We start from the raw sequence: 15848 nt of genomic DNA on the forward strand, positions 1-15848 counted from the left end.
AAAGTGTATAGTACTTTAAACATTTTACAAAAGTATAAATATAAATGAAAATATAAATGCTAGATCATCTTTATTGAAAACTAAATGAAATCACGGCTGTCCTAGTAATGCTGGAATATATATGTGACTGCTGTATATTTGCTACATATGATCAAAATTCCTCAGGAGATTTTGGCAATAATGACCACGATAAACTAGAATACCGAGAATTCTTAGATTTAAGAGACAGTACTCCTTGGAAGGAAACTTATGATACACCTAGATAGAATATTAAAAAGCAGAGACATTACTTTGCCAACAAAGGTCCGTCTAGTCAAGGCTATGGTTTTCATGTATGGATGTGAGAGTTGGACTGTGAAGAAAGCTGATTGCCGAAGAATTGATGCTTTTGAACTGTGGTGTTGGAAAAGACTCTTGAGAGTCCCTTGGACTGCAAAGAGATCCAACCAGTCCATTCTAAAGGAGATCAATCCTGGGTGTTCATTGGAAGGACTTATGCTAAAGCTGAAACTCCAATACTTTGGCCACCTCATGCGACGAGTTGACTCACTGGAAAAGACTCTGATGCTGGGAGCGATTGGGGGCAGGAGGAGAAGGGAACAACAGAGAATGAGATAGCTGGATGGCATCACCGACTCAATGGACATGAGTTTGAGTGAACTCAGGGAGTTGGTGATTGACAGGGAGGCCTGGCGTGCTGAGATTCATGGGGTCGCAAAGAGTCAGACACAACTGAGTGACTGAACTGAACTGAACTTACAGATTTTCAGAGTGTATTCCCTGGACTAGTAGTATGAGTTTAGAAACTTCGATTTTCAGAACCTATTGAAATTTTCAGAACCTACTGAAAATAGACTACTGATGGGCCAGTAGTCTGTTTTAACAAACTCTGCAGGTGATTATGAAGGATACTAAAATTTAGAACTGCAGGTAAAGAACATGAAGGTAAGAAAGAGAAGTGCTATAGTTAATGCAGCTGCAAGAGTATTCCTCATTTAAAAACTGTAACTCTTTTATCCAATCATTAACCTCCCCCCAAAAGAATCTCATCATTACCTTACATCTTAACACTATTTTAAAATGTGTTATACCAAGCCTATACTTCTGGGTTTCCAGGTGGCTCTAGTGTTAAAGAACCTGCCTGACAATTCAGGAGATAAAAGAGATGAAGGTTCGATCCCCGGGAAAGAAGATCCCTTGGAGAAGGAAATGGCAACCCACTCCAGTATTTTTGCCTGGAGAATCCCATGGACAGAGGAACCTAGTAGGCCACAGTCCATAGGGTCGCAAAGAGTTGGATATGACTGAAGTGACTTGACACACACATATACCAGTGCTTATTTATACATAAAACATGTCTGGAAGGAAACATATCAAGTTGATATCCTATATTTGTAGAAAATATAATTTCCATAAAAAAGATCTATAGATGAATGTTCATAGTAGGTTTATTCATAAATGCCAAAACCTGGAAACAAATGAAGGGTCCATCAAAAGCAGGCTGCATAAACATCTGGTAAATTCATACAGTGGAATACTATGTGCTATGCTTAGTCCCTCAGTCATCTCCAACTCTTAGTGACTCCATGGACTATAGCCTGCCAGGCTCCTCTATCCATGGGATTTCCCAGGCAAGAATACTGCAGAGGGTTGCCATGCCCTCCTTCACAAGATCTTTCCAACCCAGGAATTGAACCCAGGTCTCCCATATTGTAGGTAGATTCTTTACCATCTGAGCCACCAGGGAATCCCAAGAAAACTGGAGTGGATAGCCTCTCTCTTCTTCAGGGGATCTTCCCAACCCAGGAATCGAACCCAGGTCTCCTACCTAGCAGGCAGATTCTTTACCAGCTGAGCTACCAGGGAAGCCTCAGCAACAAAAACAATGAGCTACTAAAACAAACAACCACATGATTACTTTGAAAAACATAATATTAAACAAAAGAAGCCAGACACCAAAAAGCATATACTGTATGATTTCACTTAAACGAAGTTTCAGGACCAAGGCAAAACTAATTCATGGCAATAAAAAGTTGCCTGAGTGAAGGTGAGAAGTTGAATGGAAGAAGACTCAAGGAAACATTTAGGAGTGATGGAAATGTTCTACATCTTAATTGGGTTGTCAGCTACACTTGGCTATGCATGTTGTTGAAAATCATTGTACATCAAATTGTACATTAAGATCTGTGCATTTCATTATGGATAAATTGTACTCCTCCCTGCCCTCTGGAAAGAAAAGTAAAATAAAGACATTTTCAGACAAAAACAAAAGCAATGAAGTTCATTAGCAGGAAACATTCACTGAAAGAAATTCTAGAGAATTTCTCCAGGCAGAAAAGAAAGTCAACCCAGATGGAAAGTCAGAGGTATGGGAAGAAATGAAGAAATAACAAGAAAAGAAAATATTAAATACATGAGGAAAAAATTATGAGAAAAATAATAGCAATGTTGGTGGTGATGATGATGTGTGTGTAAGGTAACACAGGTATTCAATGAGTTTCCATTCCACTTAGGATTCCACGCATGCATGCGTGCTAAGTCGCTTCAGTGGGGTTGGACTCTTTGCAACCCTATGAACTGTAGCCCGCCAGACTCCTCTGTCCATGGGATTCTCTAGGCAAGAACACTGGAGTGGGTTGTCATTTCCTTCTCCAGGGGATCTTCCTGACCCAGGGATCGAACCCACATCTCTTATGTCTCCTGCACTGGCAGGCAGGTTCTTTACCACTAGTGCCACCTGGGATCCCATACAAAATCCTTAATAAACGGCCTTAAGGCCATGCCTCACTGGGGTCTGCTCTCCACTCCAGATTCAACTCCTGACACCGTCCCTCTTTCTCCAACACTCGAGGTGTCTTTATGGCCATCTCCATTTCATCTTTTGCACACGCACTTCTCTTTACCTAGAAGGCATTTCCCCTTCCCTGCCTGGCTGACTCCTATCCATCCTTACTGTACTTCCTCTGCTTTTCCTCATCTTCTCTCCCCTCCTCCCTAATTCTTTTTTTCCCCTGTTATATACTTCTATCTTACACACTTTTTCCTTCATAACATTTATAAAACATTGATGTGTGATTATATATTTAATGACACACTCTGCCTCTCGGCTATAAATTAAGTAAAGTCTGTTGTCCTTCATTATAACCAAATGGTCTGACTCAAATGCCTTATATATATTAAATGTTCAACAAATATTTGTCAAGCAAATACAGAATTCAAGTACTTCATATGTCTACCGAAAAGCTATAAGAAAAAAAAAAAAGACAGAAGATTCAGAAGAACAGAGGAATAGTTACAAGCTAATTCTGCACATGTTCCACTCATCCTCTTACTGAGCAAGAATCTCTTCTGTTAATTTCATTTGAGCAACTATTCACAGTAGGACAGAGGAAAGACCATGACTTTGGTACAAAAGAGTTCTGGGTTTCAGTCCTACATCTGCTACCTACTGAGATTAAGTCCTTGAGCAAATCACAATTTCAGATTTCCCATCTGTAAAATGAAGACAGCAGTACCTAGTTTCGCAGGACAGCTGTGATAATTACAAAGTATAGAGAACACAGAACCTGGAAATCTGTGTATAGCAAGTATTCAATTAAAGGCAACAGACTGGTTCCAAATAGGAAAAGGAGTACGTCAAGGCTGTATATTGTCACCTTGCTTATTTAACTTATATGCAGAGTTCATCATGAGGAACGCTGGGCTGGAAGAAGCACAAGCTGGAATCAAGATTGCCGGGAGAAATATCAATAACCTCAGATATGCAGATGACACTACCCTGATGGCAGAAAGTGAAGAGGAACTCAAAAGCCTCTTGATGAAGTGAAAGAGGAGAGTGAAAAGGTTGGCTTGAAGCTCAGCATTCAGAAAACAAAGATCATGGCATCTGGTCCCATCACTTCATGGGAAATAGATGGGGAAACAGTGGAAACAGTGTCAGACTTTATTTTGGGGGGCTCCAAAATCACTGCAGATGCTGATTGCAGCCAGGAAATTAAAAGACGCTTACTCCTTGGAAGGAAAGTTATGACCAACCTTGATAGTATATTAAAAAGCAGAGACATTACTTTGCCAACAAAGGTCCGTCTAGTCAAGGCTATGTTTTTTCCCGTGGTCATGTATGGATGTGAGAGTTGGACTGTGAAGAAAGCTGATCGCCGAAGAATTGATGCTTTTGAACTGTGGTGTTGGAGGAGACTCTTGAGAATCCCTTATACTGCAAGGAGATCCAACCAGTCCATTCTAAAGGAGATCCTGGGTGTTCATTGGAAGGACTGATGCTAAAGCTGAAACTGCAATACTTTGGCCACCTCATGCGAAGAGTTGACTCACTGGAAAAGACTCTGATGCTGGGAAAGGTTGGGGGCGGGAGGAGAAGGGGAGACAGAGAACGAGATGGCTGGATGGCATCACTGACTCTGTGGACATGAGTTTGAGTGAACTCCGGGAGTTGGTGATGGACAGGGAGGCCTGGCGTGCTGTGATTCATGGGGTCGCGGAGAGTCGGACACGACTGAGCAACTGAACTGAACTGAACTGACTGATTATATTTCAATTGACTTTTTCACCCTGGAGGAGGATATTTTCATTAAAGCATCTATCTATACTGACATGATTGTTTGTCCACATTAGTCTTTTCATCACTCCAACATGGCTCATTCAAGCAAAGTCAAGTATTTGGGTCAGGCCAGAAGGTTATGCTACAGATATACTTATTTCACAAAAGTGTCATCAAGACATTTCTGTATTTGTTTGTTTCTCTCAGCATTTATCTGAAGATTTCTTAACTTTTCAATTCATTTATCCTCTTAAAACTTTGACAGGATTGGGACAGAATACAGACTAAATGGAAGCTTCAAAAAGGAAGAAGTCAGTAACATTGATTCAGTAGAACAGTGAGTTTAGCAATTTGAATCAGCAATCTTATAGGTCTCCAGGTGTGGTAGAATATAATATTCTTAATACCAGATATAGCTAGGAGGTATGCAAATAGCTGACTTAAATATCCTGCTCTGACAAATGTCAAAAACTTATGCCAGGTGTCCTGTAAGTGACAGGGCCAGAATTACGACCTAGTCAAATTCCAGTTTTTATACCCCTTCTCTCCCTAAGTGATGTATTTAAAGGGTACCTCCAAGATTCTATTCCCATGTGATATATGAATTGTTAATAGTTAGCTTTAAAAAAAAGATTGTAGTCCCTTCTCTTCTCTTCCTGGTGCAGAGGAATCAATAGCAAGCCTCAGGCAGAGTTTGAGGGGAGCAGGAAGGTCATGGAGGTGCATGAACAGCAGGTCCACTGCATGGGAAATTGAGGAGAAGAGGAAGGTGCCATACAGAGAGGTTTCAGTAGCATGCCCACTGGAATGGGACTTGGAGGAGAGAGAGGAAGAAAGCATAGACATACACGGCAGTACTCCCACTGGCACCCACGGACGCAGGGAGCTAAAGGCAGGATGCAGAAGTGGCAGACAGAGGACATACCTGCATGATTGGAAGATCACTTATACCAGAAACATATGTAAACTGGGACTAAGCAAATAAGTAAATAGAATGAGGATAATGAAACTCAGAATTTTCACTATTAGTTTTAGCCACTCAGACATGTCCAACTCTTTGTGACCCCATGAACTGTAGCCCGCCAGGCTCCCCTGTCCATGGAATTCTTCAGGCAAGAATATTGGAGTGGGTAGCCATTCCCTTCTCCAGGGGATCTTCCCAACCTAGGGATCAAATCCAGGTCTCCTGCATTGCAGGCAGATTCTTTACCATCTGAGCCACCAGGGAAGCCCTTTCTAAAAACCATTTCCCTACTAAATGAACCAGTGTTTCTAGGAGAAATGGCTGATCCCAGAAAGTGCTGGACCATGCAAAATATAAGAGAAGCCTAGAACATCTTCTGCCAGGATAGTAATGAAGAGTTCAAAGAATGATGGGGACTTGCCATAAGGACACAGGAACCTCCTTGAAAGAGCTTCCACTGGCCAAACTGAGATAGTTTGAGCCATAAAATATTTAAGGATAGAGATTAATTACAACCCATTGAATAGGTGGGATTCTACAGGTCCATGCTGATACAAATAAATAAATGGATAGCAAATGGCCAAGAAAGAAAAGGTTCTTCTTACACAAAACATCAATTAATAAAAATGGAAATAAAAACAGCAGCAATTGTTTCAGGTGGAAGTCATGGACGGACGTTAAAACAAGTGGATACAGATCTGATGAATGAGGAATGGGATACTACCACAGTCTCTGAATATGCCTCCACAAAATACCAATCCATGATAAAGGGAAAACAGCAACATCACCAAGAAGAAACCTAGCAGACACCAAAATTACCAAGTGATCAAAGTTAGACGATGATGAGATGATGAGACAAGCCAAAATCAAGCACCCCTTGATATACCCTAAGAAAAATATAGTATTAACTCGATAATTCCTGCCCTAAAAGCATGGCTTTGACATCTTCATGAGGAAACAGTAAACAGATCCAAGTTGAGGAACACTGACAGGTTATACAGTCTGTGCTTCTTACAACCGTTAACGGATAAGAAAGACCAAGGAACTGATACAAAGTACATGCAACATATGCTCCTGGATGGGATTCTAGATTGCGAAGGAGAAATTATTAGAACTGTGGTCAAAGACTGAATGGAACCCGTGGATTGGGTGGTAGTGTCATAACAATGTTGACTTCCTAGCTTAGAGGGCAGGATGGCTGTGATGCAGGAAAGCATTCTTCCTTTAGGAAAATAAAGAGTATTTAGTGGTGATGGGGAATCCTATCTGCAGGTTGTCCTCAAATGGTTCCAAAAAAAGACTGATGAAAATGGCAATTAAAAGGTTATGGAACAATTATCGTGAAATAACAACAGATGAAGAATCTGCTTTAGGAGGTTGGAGTTCTTTGTACTGTACTTCCAAATTTTCAGTTGGTTTAACATAATTAAAAAGATAATTATTGAAAATGAACTAAATTTATCTACTTCTTTGTTCTATGGAAACTCACAAAAAATAATTAGAATGAGGCTAGAATTAAAGAACTGCAAAAAAGCAGTGATGGAAAGAACAACACATGAAGTACTGCGTTAGACGCTAAACGGCTACTATGTACGCTGTGCTTCTCCTTCTTTGTGTGCAGTGAATACAAGTTTGGGAACTTGGCTCTCAGGCTCAGTATGATGCCAGGGCAGGAAGGGTCTGCTTCTGCTCAGTGGCAGTGGGTCTAGAAGTGTCAGAACACGCACTTCTTAGAAACCCTGTTGTTTACATACTGTCGTAGATGTCAGCATCAGAGACATCCATTCTTCTGTATGTGCAAACTCTACTCCCAAACTGACAATGGAGACTCAATCCTTTCCTCTTTATTTCCTTCTTTTCTTTTCCTTTTCAGTCAGGGTTCAGCTGCAGGAAATAGAAGGTACTCTAGATATTTTCAGAAGAAAGAAGCTCATACAGGGAACTGGGTGCTTCCTAAAGAGCTGGAGAGGTAGGCTCTAGGCTGTGCCCTCAGAAGACCCCAAAACACCTCAGAACTTGCCTACCCAGGAAGCTGCCAAATCTGAGAAAGGAAGGTTATCAGGAGCCACCATCAGACCTGCTGACTTTATGAACATAATCCATCTAGATGCCAGGAAGGTGCCACCACCACTATTTCTGTAATTTCCTATCAATACCCACAAAACAACTTATCAGGCACCGAAAGACTTTTGTTAGAAAAACTCAATGTCTATAAGACTATGCTTGTCAGCAGAAAAAGCCAAAGAAACAAGAAGTTATGTAGCATCACTTTAGTCGCACCTTCCCCTTTCTCAGAGTAGGGAAAACCTCACTCCTCACTGGGAAAACCGTTTCACCACCTCTTTCCAGAAGGCTAAATGCAAGAGTCTGAGAAACGTGCTGTTTAGCTTTCTAGCCTCTGTGTAACAGATAAGTCCACTGAAATGAAGGGGAAAGGATGCTGAGTGGCCGGCCCCATGTACATCACACTACTTACCACAGCTGGGTGGGGGTTATCTGCTACTATTAATCCCAAGAGAGTGTCAGAGGGACTTCCCTAGTGGTCCAGTGGCTGAGACTCCGAGCTCCCTATGCAGGATGCCCAGGTTCAATCCCTGGTCTGGGAAGTAGATCCTGCAAGCCACAACTAAGACCCAGGGCAGCCAAACAAATAAATAAATATTAAAAAAAAAAAACAGGTTGTCAGAGCAAATTTGGTATAAATTACACTACTTTCTTAGTTTATTCAACTTTAATGACAAAATTCTGTACATGGAGCCAGGACCATCTCTTACTCAGAGACACTTAAATTTGGAAGAAGAGCTAACACACTGACAAATGAGAGAGAGGTATAATGACCTAAATTTTGGTATACTAACATGCTCATACCGGAGAAGGCAATGGCAAGCCACTCCAGTACTCTTGCCTAGAAAATCCCATGGATGGAGGAGCCTGGTAGGCTGCAGTCCATGGGGTCGCTAAGGGTCGGACACGACTGAGCGACTTCACTTTCACTTTTCACTTTCACACATTGGAGAAGGAAATGGCAACCCACTCCAGTGTTCTTGCCAGAAGAATCCCAGGGACGGGGGAGCCTAGTGGGCTTCCGTCTATGGGGTCGCACAGAGTCGGACATGACTAAAGTGACTTAGCAGCAGCAGCAGCAGCAGCAACATACTCATACAGTGTGACTCAGTGGCTCTCCAGTACATACTGGTTAAATTACAGTTCTCTCACCATCTTCTATCCCATCTCCATTCATTTTTCTCTTCGTTTCTGCTTCTAATTTAAAATAATCATCTCTTTTTGCTGCTATAGGAAACCTATCTTACTTATAACCAACAGCAGAGGGCTGCCTATTCCAAAGCTAGTCTGTGAGTTTTAGAAAATGACATAGCTGCAATGTTTTTCTTCAAAAAATAAAAGGAATGAGGGGGTGATTTTCTAAGCCCTCTTTTACTGTTGTGATAGATCAGAAAATAAAAGGCAAATGATAGTGATGAAATGGCAATCTCTACCAGAATACAGTGGAAGTGAGAAATAGATTTAAGGGACTAGATCTGATAGATAGAGTGCCTGATGAACTCTGGACGGAGGTTCGTGACATTGTACAGGAGACAGGGACCAAGACCATCCCCATGGAAAAGAAATGCAAAAGAGTGAAATGGCTGTCTGAGGAGGCCTTACAAATAGCTGTAAAAAGAAAAGAGGCGAAAAGCAAAGGAGAAAAGGAAAGATATAAGCATCTGAATGCAGAGTTCCAAAGAATAGCAAGGAGAGATAAGAAAGCCTTCCTCAGTGATCAATGCAAAGAAATAGAGGAAAACAAGAGAATAGGAAAAACAAGAGACCTCTTCAAGAAAATTAGAGATTCCAAGGGAACATTTCATGCAAAGATGGGCTCAATAAAGGACAGAAATGGTATGGACCTAACAGAAGCAGAAGATATTAAGAAGAGGTGGCAGGAATACACAGAAGAACTGTACAAAAAAGATCTTCACGACCAAGATAGTCACGATAATGTGATCACTGACCTAGAGCCAGGCATCTTGGAATGTGAAGTCAAGTGGGCCTTAGAAAGCATCACTATGAATAAAGCTAGTGGAGGTGATGGAATTCCAGTTGAGCTCTTTCAAGTCTTGAAAGATGATGCTGTGAAAGTGCTGCACTCAATATGCCAGCAGATTTGGAAAACTCAGCAGTGGCCACAGGACTGGAAAAGGTCAGTCTTCATTCCAATCCCAAAGAAAGGCAATGCCAAAGAATGCTCAAACTACCGCACTATTGCACTCATCTCACACGCTAGTAAAGTCATGCTCAAAATTCTCCAAGCCAGGCTTCAGCAGTATGTAAACCGTGAACTCCCAGATGTTCAAGCAGGTTTTAGAAAAGGCAGAGGCACCAGAGATCAAATTGCCAACATCCGCTGGATCATGGAGAAAGCAAGAGAGTTCCAGAAAAACATCTATTTCTGCTTCATTGACTATGCCAAAGCCTTTGACTGTGTGGATCACAATAAACTGTGGAACATTCTGAAAGAGATGGGAATCCCAGACCACCTAACCTGCCTCTTGAGAAACCTGTATGCAGGTCAGGAAGCAACAGTTAGAACCGGACATGGAACAACAGACTGGTTCCAAATAGGAAAAGGTGTACATCAAGGCTGTATATTGTCACCTTGCTTATTTAACTTATATGCAGAGTACATCATGAGGAACGCTGGGCTGGAAGAAGCACAAGCTGGAATCAAGATTGCTGGGAGAAATATCAATAACCTCAGATATGCAGATGACACTACCCTTATGGCAGAAAGTGAAGAGGAACTCAAAAGCCTCTTGATGAAAGTGAAAGAGGAAAAGGTTTCTTGGCTTGAAGCTCAACATTCAGAGGTTGGCTTGAAGCTCAACATTCAGAAAACAAAGATAATGGCATCTGGTCCCATCACTTCATGGGAAATAGATGGAAAAACAGTGGAAACAGTGTCAGACTTTGTTTTTTTGGGCTCCAAAATCACTGCAGATGCTGATTGCAGCCATGAAATTAAAAGACGCTTGCTCCTTGGAAGGAAAGTTATGACCAACCTTGATAGTATATTAAAAAGCAGAGACATTACTTTGCCAACCAAGGTCCGTCTAGTCAAGGCAATGGTTTTTCCCGTGGTCATGTATGGATGTGAGAGTTGGACTGTGAAGAAAGCTGATCGCCGAAGAATCGATGCTTTTGAACTGTGGTGTTGGAGAAGACTCTTGAGAGTCCCTTATACTGCAAGGAGATCCAACCAGTCCATTCTAAAGGAGATCAATCCTGGATGTTCATTGGAGGGACTGATGCTAAAGCTGAAACGGCAATACTTTGGCCACCTCATGCGACGAGTTGACTCACTGGAAAAGACTCTGATGCTAGGAAAGGTTGGGGGCGGGAGGAGAAGGGGACGACGGAGAATGAGATGGCTGGATGGCATCACCGACTCTGTGGACATGAGTTTGAGTGTACTCTGAGAGTTGGTGATGGACAGGGAGGCCTGGCGTGCTGTGATTCATGGGGTCGCGGAGAGTCGGACACGACTAAGCGACTGAACTGAACTGAACCAGAATACAAGCAATTTTTGTCTTCCCCACAGACTATGAGCTTCTCACAAAACAGGCGGACACAGTTTTTTTTTCTGTGTACCTGGTGCCGAGCATACTGCACAATACAGAAAAGACTGCTAAAAAGTGTCTGTTGAATGAATAACCCAAATTACACTGGAAAGTGGAAGATGACACTTTATCATCATGTATCTTATCTTCCTATCTCACTTTTCCTCAGTGAAGAAAAAGGGAACAGAGAGAGCAGGAGGGAAATCTGAGTCATGAGACTGACAACCAGGATGCCCACCGTGCCAACAGAGTGGGCCCCACATCATGAAAGTGCCCAGAAGTACAAATCCTTCAGCCAGTTTAGGAAAACCTCATTTCAAAAGGCAGAATTTCTGGCCCTTTGTACCAGTTGCTGACTGACCACCCACCAACTGGCATAATTTGATTTATCTCAGTTGGGAAGAAGAATGATGTGAGAAGCAAATAACTGAAAACACAGATCTGTACCAAGAGGGGAGAGGGATGGAGGGAGAGAGAAACAGAATGAATGACACCTCTGGCGAGATGATATCTAGGATCAATTGGTTCTGCTGGAAGAAAGTGAGATGAGAAATCTGGACTAGCACAGCCTACCTCTGAGTAGTAACAACAGGGAAAGAAAGTCCAAGGCCACCCTGATTGAGCTGGATGCCAGTCCGAGATCATCTGCCTTGAACAGTTTATTGTAGCAAGCAGGGAGACAGATCTGATAAGAAGAAAGCTATCATAGTTTCAATACTGCATTATTTTCTTCTGATCTCTTCTACAGAACAATAATGGGACATTAGCTAGACTATTATCTTCAACCATAACATACTGACAGTCTTTCCTTAGGGCTGCCAAGAGGCCACCATTTGTCCACCACTTTTTCATTTCTCCTCTGGTAGCAATAACTAAGAAAGTCAGTTCTAATCGCATCACATAATCATTCTCAAAACAGTCTGAGATAACTTGCTTGCATCAAGTTGCCCACTGCTTATAAACCAAAAACTTTCAAGAGAAACATAAAGATACTTTGTAGACACTGAAGATACCAAGTTACCAAGAGAAACCACTATTACAACACTTAGAACAATCTAAGTAATTAATCTAAATTAGGCTGAAAGATTTACAGTTAATTGGGTCTAATCCTGATAACAGGTACATGTGACAGCTTATTCAATCAGCAAGAATGCTCATATTTTTTGTGAGCAAAATTTAACCAGTCACTGTTAGACTAGACATCCTTTTCATTTTCCACCCATTCCCATTTCTGAGACAATCACCAATAACACAGGGAAGTCCCATCTCATTTAAAATGGAACTATTCTTTACAAATAAGCTTGTTTTTCATAAGCACAAGGCATAACCAGCGTAAGTTATTTAGCTGATAAGAGACAGTTTTGCCTTCTCAAATCACATAATTTTAAGATTGAATAGCTGTGGCAAGTCCTTTTAAATATTTATACTTTTTTGGCTTCATCTGTAAAATACCAGTGAAGACCAGGGAAACACAGAATGCACTTTCCACACTTGACACTTGTTGCTAAATAGGAAGGGGGGAAAAATCCATCTCCCTGTTTTCCCATCCCCATCTCGTCTAAGAGGGTTTAAAAGGATAGCAGAAGAAAAAGAAACGAAAAGAAAAAAAACTAATGACACTTCTCTTGAAGCCTTTAGGTCGAAGTCCATGAAGTTAAGCCCAAAGGGCTTCTCTTTGCCAGAACAGGCTAATCAACAGCCGGGATGCTAAGCTCCAGGGAAATGCGCCCCACCCCCTCCCGGAGCTCACGCATTCTCGGCTGGGGGTGGCAGGAAGGGGCAGGCGGGGTGCTGCGCGTGCCCCGCGCACTCGTGCCGAGGGCTGCCTAGCCCCGCTCCTCACCACTTCCTGAAGGAAACTGACAAGGAAGGCGGCGGTTCCAGGGAAGAGAGGGGTGTGGAGCCCACAGGCTCGCGAAGCATATGCGGCTTCCTAAAGCAACGCCCCGCCCACAAGCCCGTGCGAGCCGGGCAGTCTCGGGGGTCCCCACAGCCGAGGGAGGAGGGTGCTGACAGCCGCCCCTCCGGCCGCCGCCCCCTCCTCCAGTCCCGCTGATGGGCAGCGCGATGGGAAGCCCGCCCGGAGTCCCGCGTCCCCCTCACCTCGTCCTCCGGGAGCCCGAACACCTCCACCGCGCAAGTTGCCATTTCCGAAAGGTTCTCGCAAACCGGACGCGCTCGCCCCCACCCAGAGAGTGGGAACAGTAGTGAGGAGGAGGCGGAGGAGAGCGAGGAGGCGGAGGAGTTGGAGGAAGAGGGGGCGGTCCTCCCCAGGCCGCACAGCGCCCCCAGCGGCCGACCGGCGCTAGTGACACGAGGAGGCGGGGCGGGGCGGGCCTGCGGCGCCTCGGCGGCGGCGCGCGTAGACAGGCTCCCGGCCCGGGAGCCGCGCGCGGTGCGGGAGCGTGCGCGCTGGGGCTCGGGTGGGAGGAGAGGGGGCTCGCCTTCCGTCTCCCTGCCAGGAGGTTGAGGCCAGACCTCGCCGCCTCGGGGATCTAGGCATCCCCCAGGCATTTCGCCAAGCGGGCAGTGGGGCCCAGAGGACGCCAGCCCTTCCCCGGGGAAGCAAAGTTGCGGCGCTCCTCGGCAACACGTCTCACTGAGATCCTCCTCACTCGCTCCATAAACTAAGAATCAGACCTGTGTTTTGTCGGTTGAAAAAGCAGCCGGACCTTGGGACCCCTGTGCAAAGCACAGCCTGAGCATGGCGGCAAATGGGAACGCTAGTAGGGATCGCATTAGTCTTGGACTCAGGATCTGAAATTCACTCCCTGTGAATTGTAAACACTGTACCAATTAATATTTCTTGTCATATGGTCTGCCAATAATGTCCAGCCTTCAGGCTTAACCCTGTAAATCTGCTTAGCTAACTAAGCCTTGATCTGCAGCACCTCTGGAAGGTAGCAAAGAACGGAGAAAATAAACTAGGACCTCCTGTACTATGGAATAGTCATGCTTATTTTACAGCCATATCTGATGGGTTTTATACTTCTACAGTCACAGGAAGATCCTCACCAAATAAACCACCCCAAAGGGAATGGGGAAAATGATAAGTGCTCATTGTCTAAGTTAGGATTAATACCTTGTCCTTTTCCTCAGTTCAGTCGTTCAGTCGTGTCCAACTCTTTGCAACCCCATGGACTGCAGCAGGCCAGGCCTCCAGGTCCGTCACCAACTCCCGGAGTTTACTCAAACTCATGTTCATTGAGTTGGTGATGCCATCCAACCATCTCATGCTCTGTCTCCCCCTTCTCCCGCCTTCAATCTTTCCCAGCATCAGGGTCTTTTCAAATGAGTCCTTTTCCTACAGTTGCAGAAATTTGCAAAACTCTGGAATCTCAAAATCTAATTCAAATTTTCCTTAAGGAATTCAGAATAAACAATTTAAAGTGCAGAAAGGAGAATAAGACTGTAGTCCATATTAATAGTTTGTTATATAAGATTTTGTTGGACTTTATGTTTGGCAGGACCCATTTAGTTTGTATTATGTATCAAAATTCCATCAATACATCATTCAGATTTTATCATCAGCATTAGGGAGAAAGAGTGGCCATTAACAGTGCAAAATTCCAAAATGGTCAGGAATTGTTGGCTTAACTAAATTAAAAAAGCTATAATAGTATTAATTTCTGTTTTATAAATTGTCACATACTTGTGTTTTTTAGTATGTTCAGTTCAGTTCAGTTGCTCAATCGTGTCCGACTCTCTGCAACCCCATGAATCACAGCACGCCAGGCCTCCCTGTCCATCACCAACTCCGAGTTTACTCAAACTCATGTCCATTGAGTCAGTGATGCCATCCAGCCATCTCATTCTCTGTCGTCCCCTTCTCCTCCTGCCCCCAATCCCTTCCAGCATCATAGTCTTTTCCAGTGAGTCAACTCTTCGCATGAGGTGGCCAAAGTATCGGAGTTTCAGCTTCAACATCGGTGGGTCCAATGAACAGGACGGATCTCCCTTAGAATGGACTGGTTGGATTTCCTTGCAGTCCAACGGACTCTCAAGAGTCTTCTCTAGCACCACAGTTCAAAAGCATCAATTCTTCAGCGATCAGCTTTCTTCACAGTCCAACTCTTACATACACACATGACCACTGGAAAAACCATAGCCTTGACTAGATGGACCTTTGTTGGCAAAGTAATGTCTCTGCTTTTTAATATGCTGTCTCAGTTCAGTTCAGTTCAGTCGCTCAGTCGTGTCCGACTCTTTGCAACCCCATGAATCACAGCATGCCAGGCCTCCCAGTCCATCACCAACTCCAAGGTTGGTCATAACCTTCCTTCTAAGGAGTAAGCGCCTTTTAATTTCATGGCTGCAATCAGCATCTGCAGTGATTTTGGAGCCCAAAAAAATAAAGTCTGACACTGTTTCCACTGTTTTCCCATCTATTTCCCATGAAGTGATGGGACAGGATGCCATGATCTTTGTTTTCTGAATGTTGAGCTTTAAGCCAACTTTTCACTCTCCTCTTTCACTTTCATCAAGAGGCTTTTTAGTTCCTCTTCACTTTCTGCCATAAGAGCGGTGTCATCTGCATATCTGAGGTTCTTGATATTTCTCCCTGCAATCTTGACTCCAGCTTGTGCTTCTTCCAGCTCAGCGTTCCTCATGATGTACTCTGCATATAAGTTAAATAAGCAGGGAGACAATATACAGACTTGACATACTCCTTTTCCTATTTGGAACCAGTCTGTTGTTCCATATCCTG

At 43.5% G+C, this 15848-nt stretch overlaps 1 protein-coding gene across 1 annotated transcript in view; it reads right to left on the minus strand.

Annotated features, from left to right (window-relative positions):
- The window catches only part of NEDD4 (NEDD4 E3 ubiquitin protein ligase), a 152474-nt gene extending 139078 nt beyond the window's left edge, over window positions 1–13396 (minus strand). Inside the window, exon 1 of the mRNA XM_055435588.2 lies at window positions 13244–13396. Within this exon, the coding sequence (XP_055291563.1) occupies window positions 13244–13288 (45 nt within the window). The 5' untranslated portion in view covers window positions 13289–13396. The remainder of the gene's footprint in view (window positions 1–13243) is intronic.
- Window positions 13397–15848: the final 2452 nt, after the last annotated feature.

This window comes from Moschus berezovskii, chromosome 9 (assembly GCF_049115385.1).
Source record: "Moschus berezovskii isolate FMDL1 chromosome 9, NW_MosBer_1.0, whole genome shotgun sequence".
In the NCBI taxonomy this organism is placed as follows: domain Eukaryota; kingdom Metazoa; phylum Chordata; class Mammalia; order Artiodactyla; family Moschidae; genus Moschus; species Moschus berezovskii.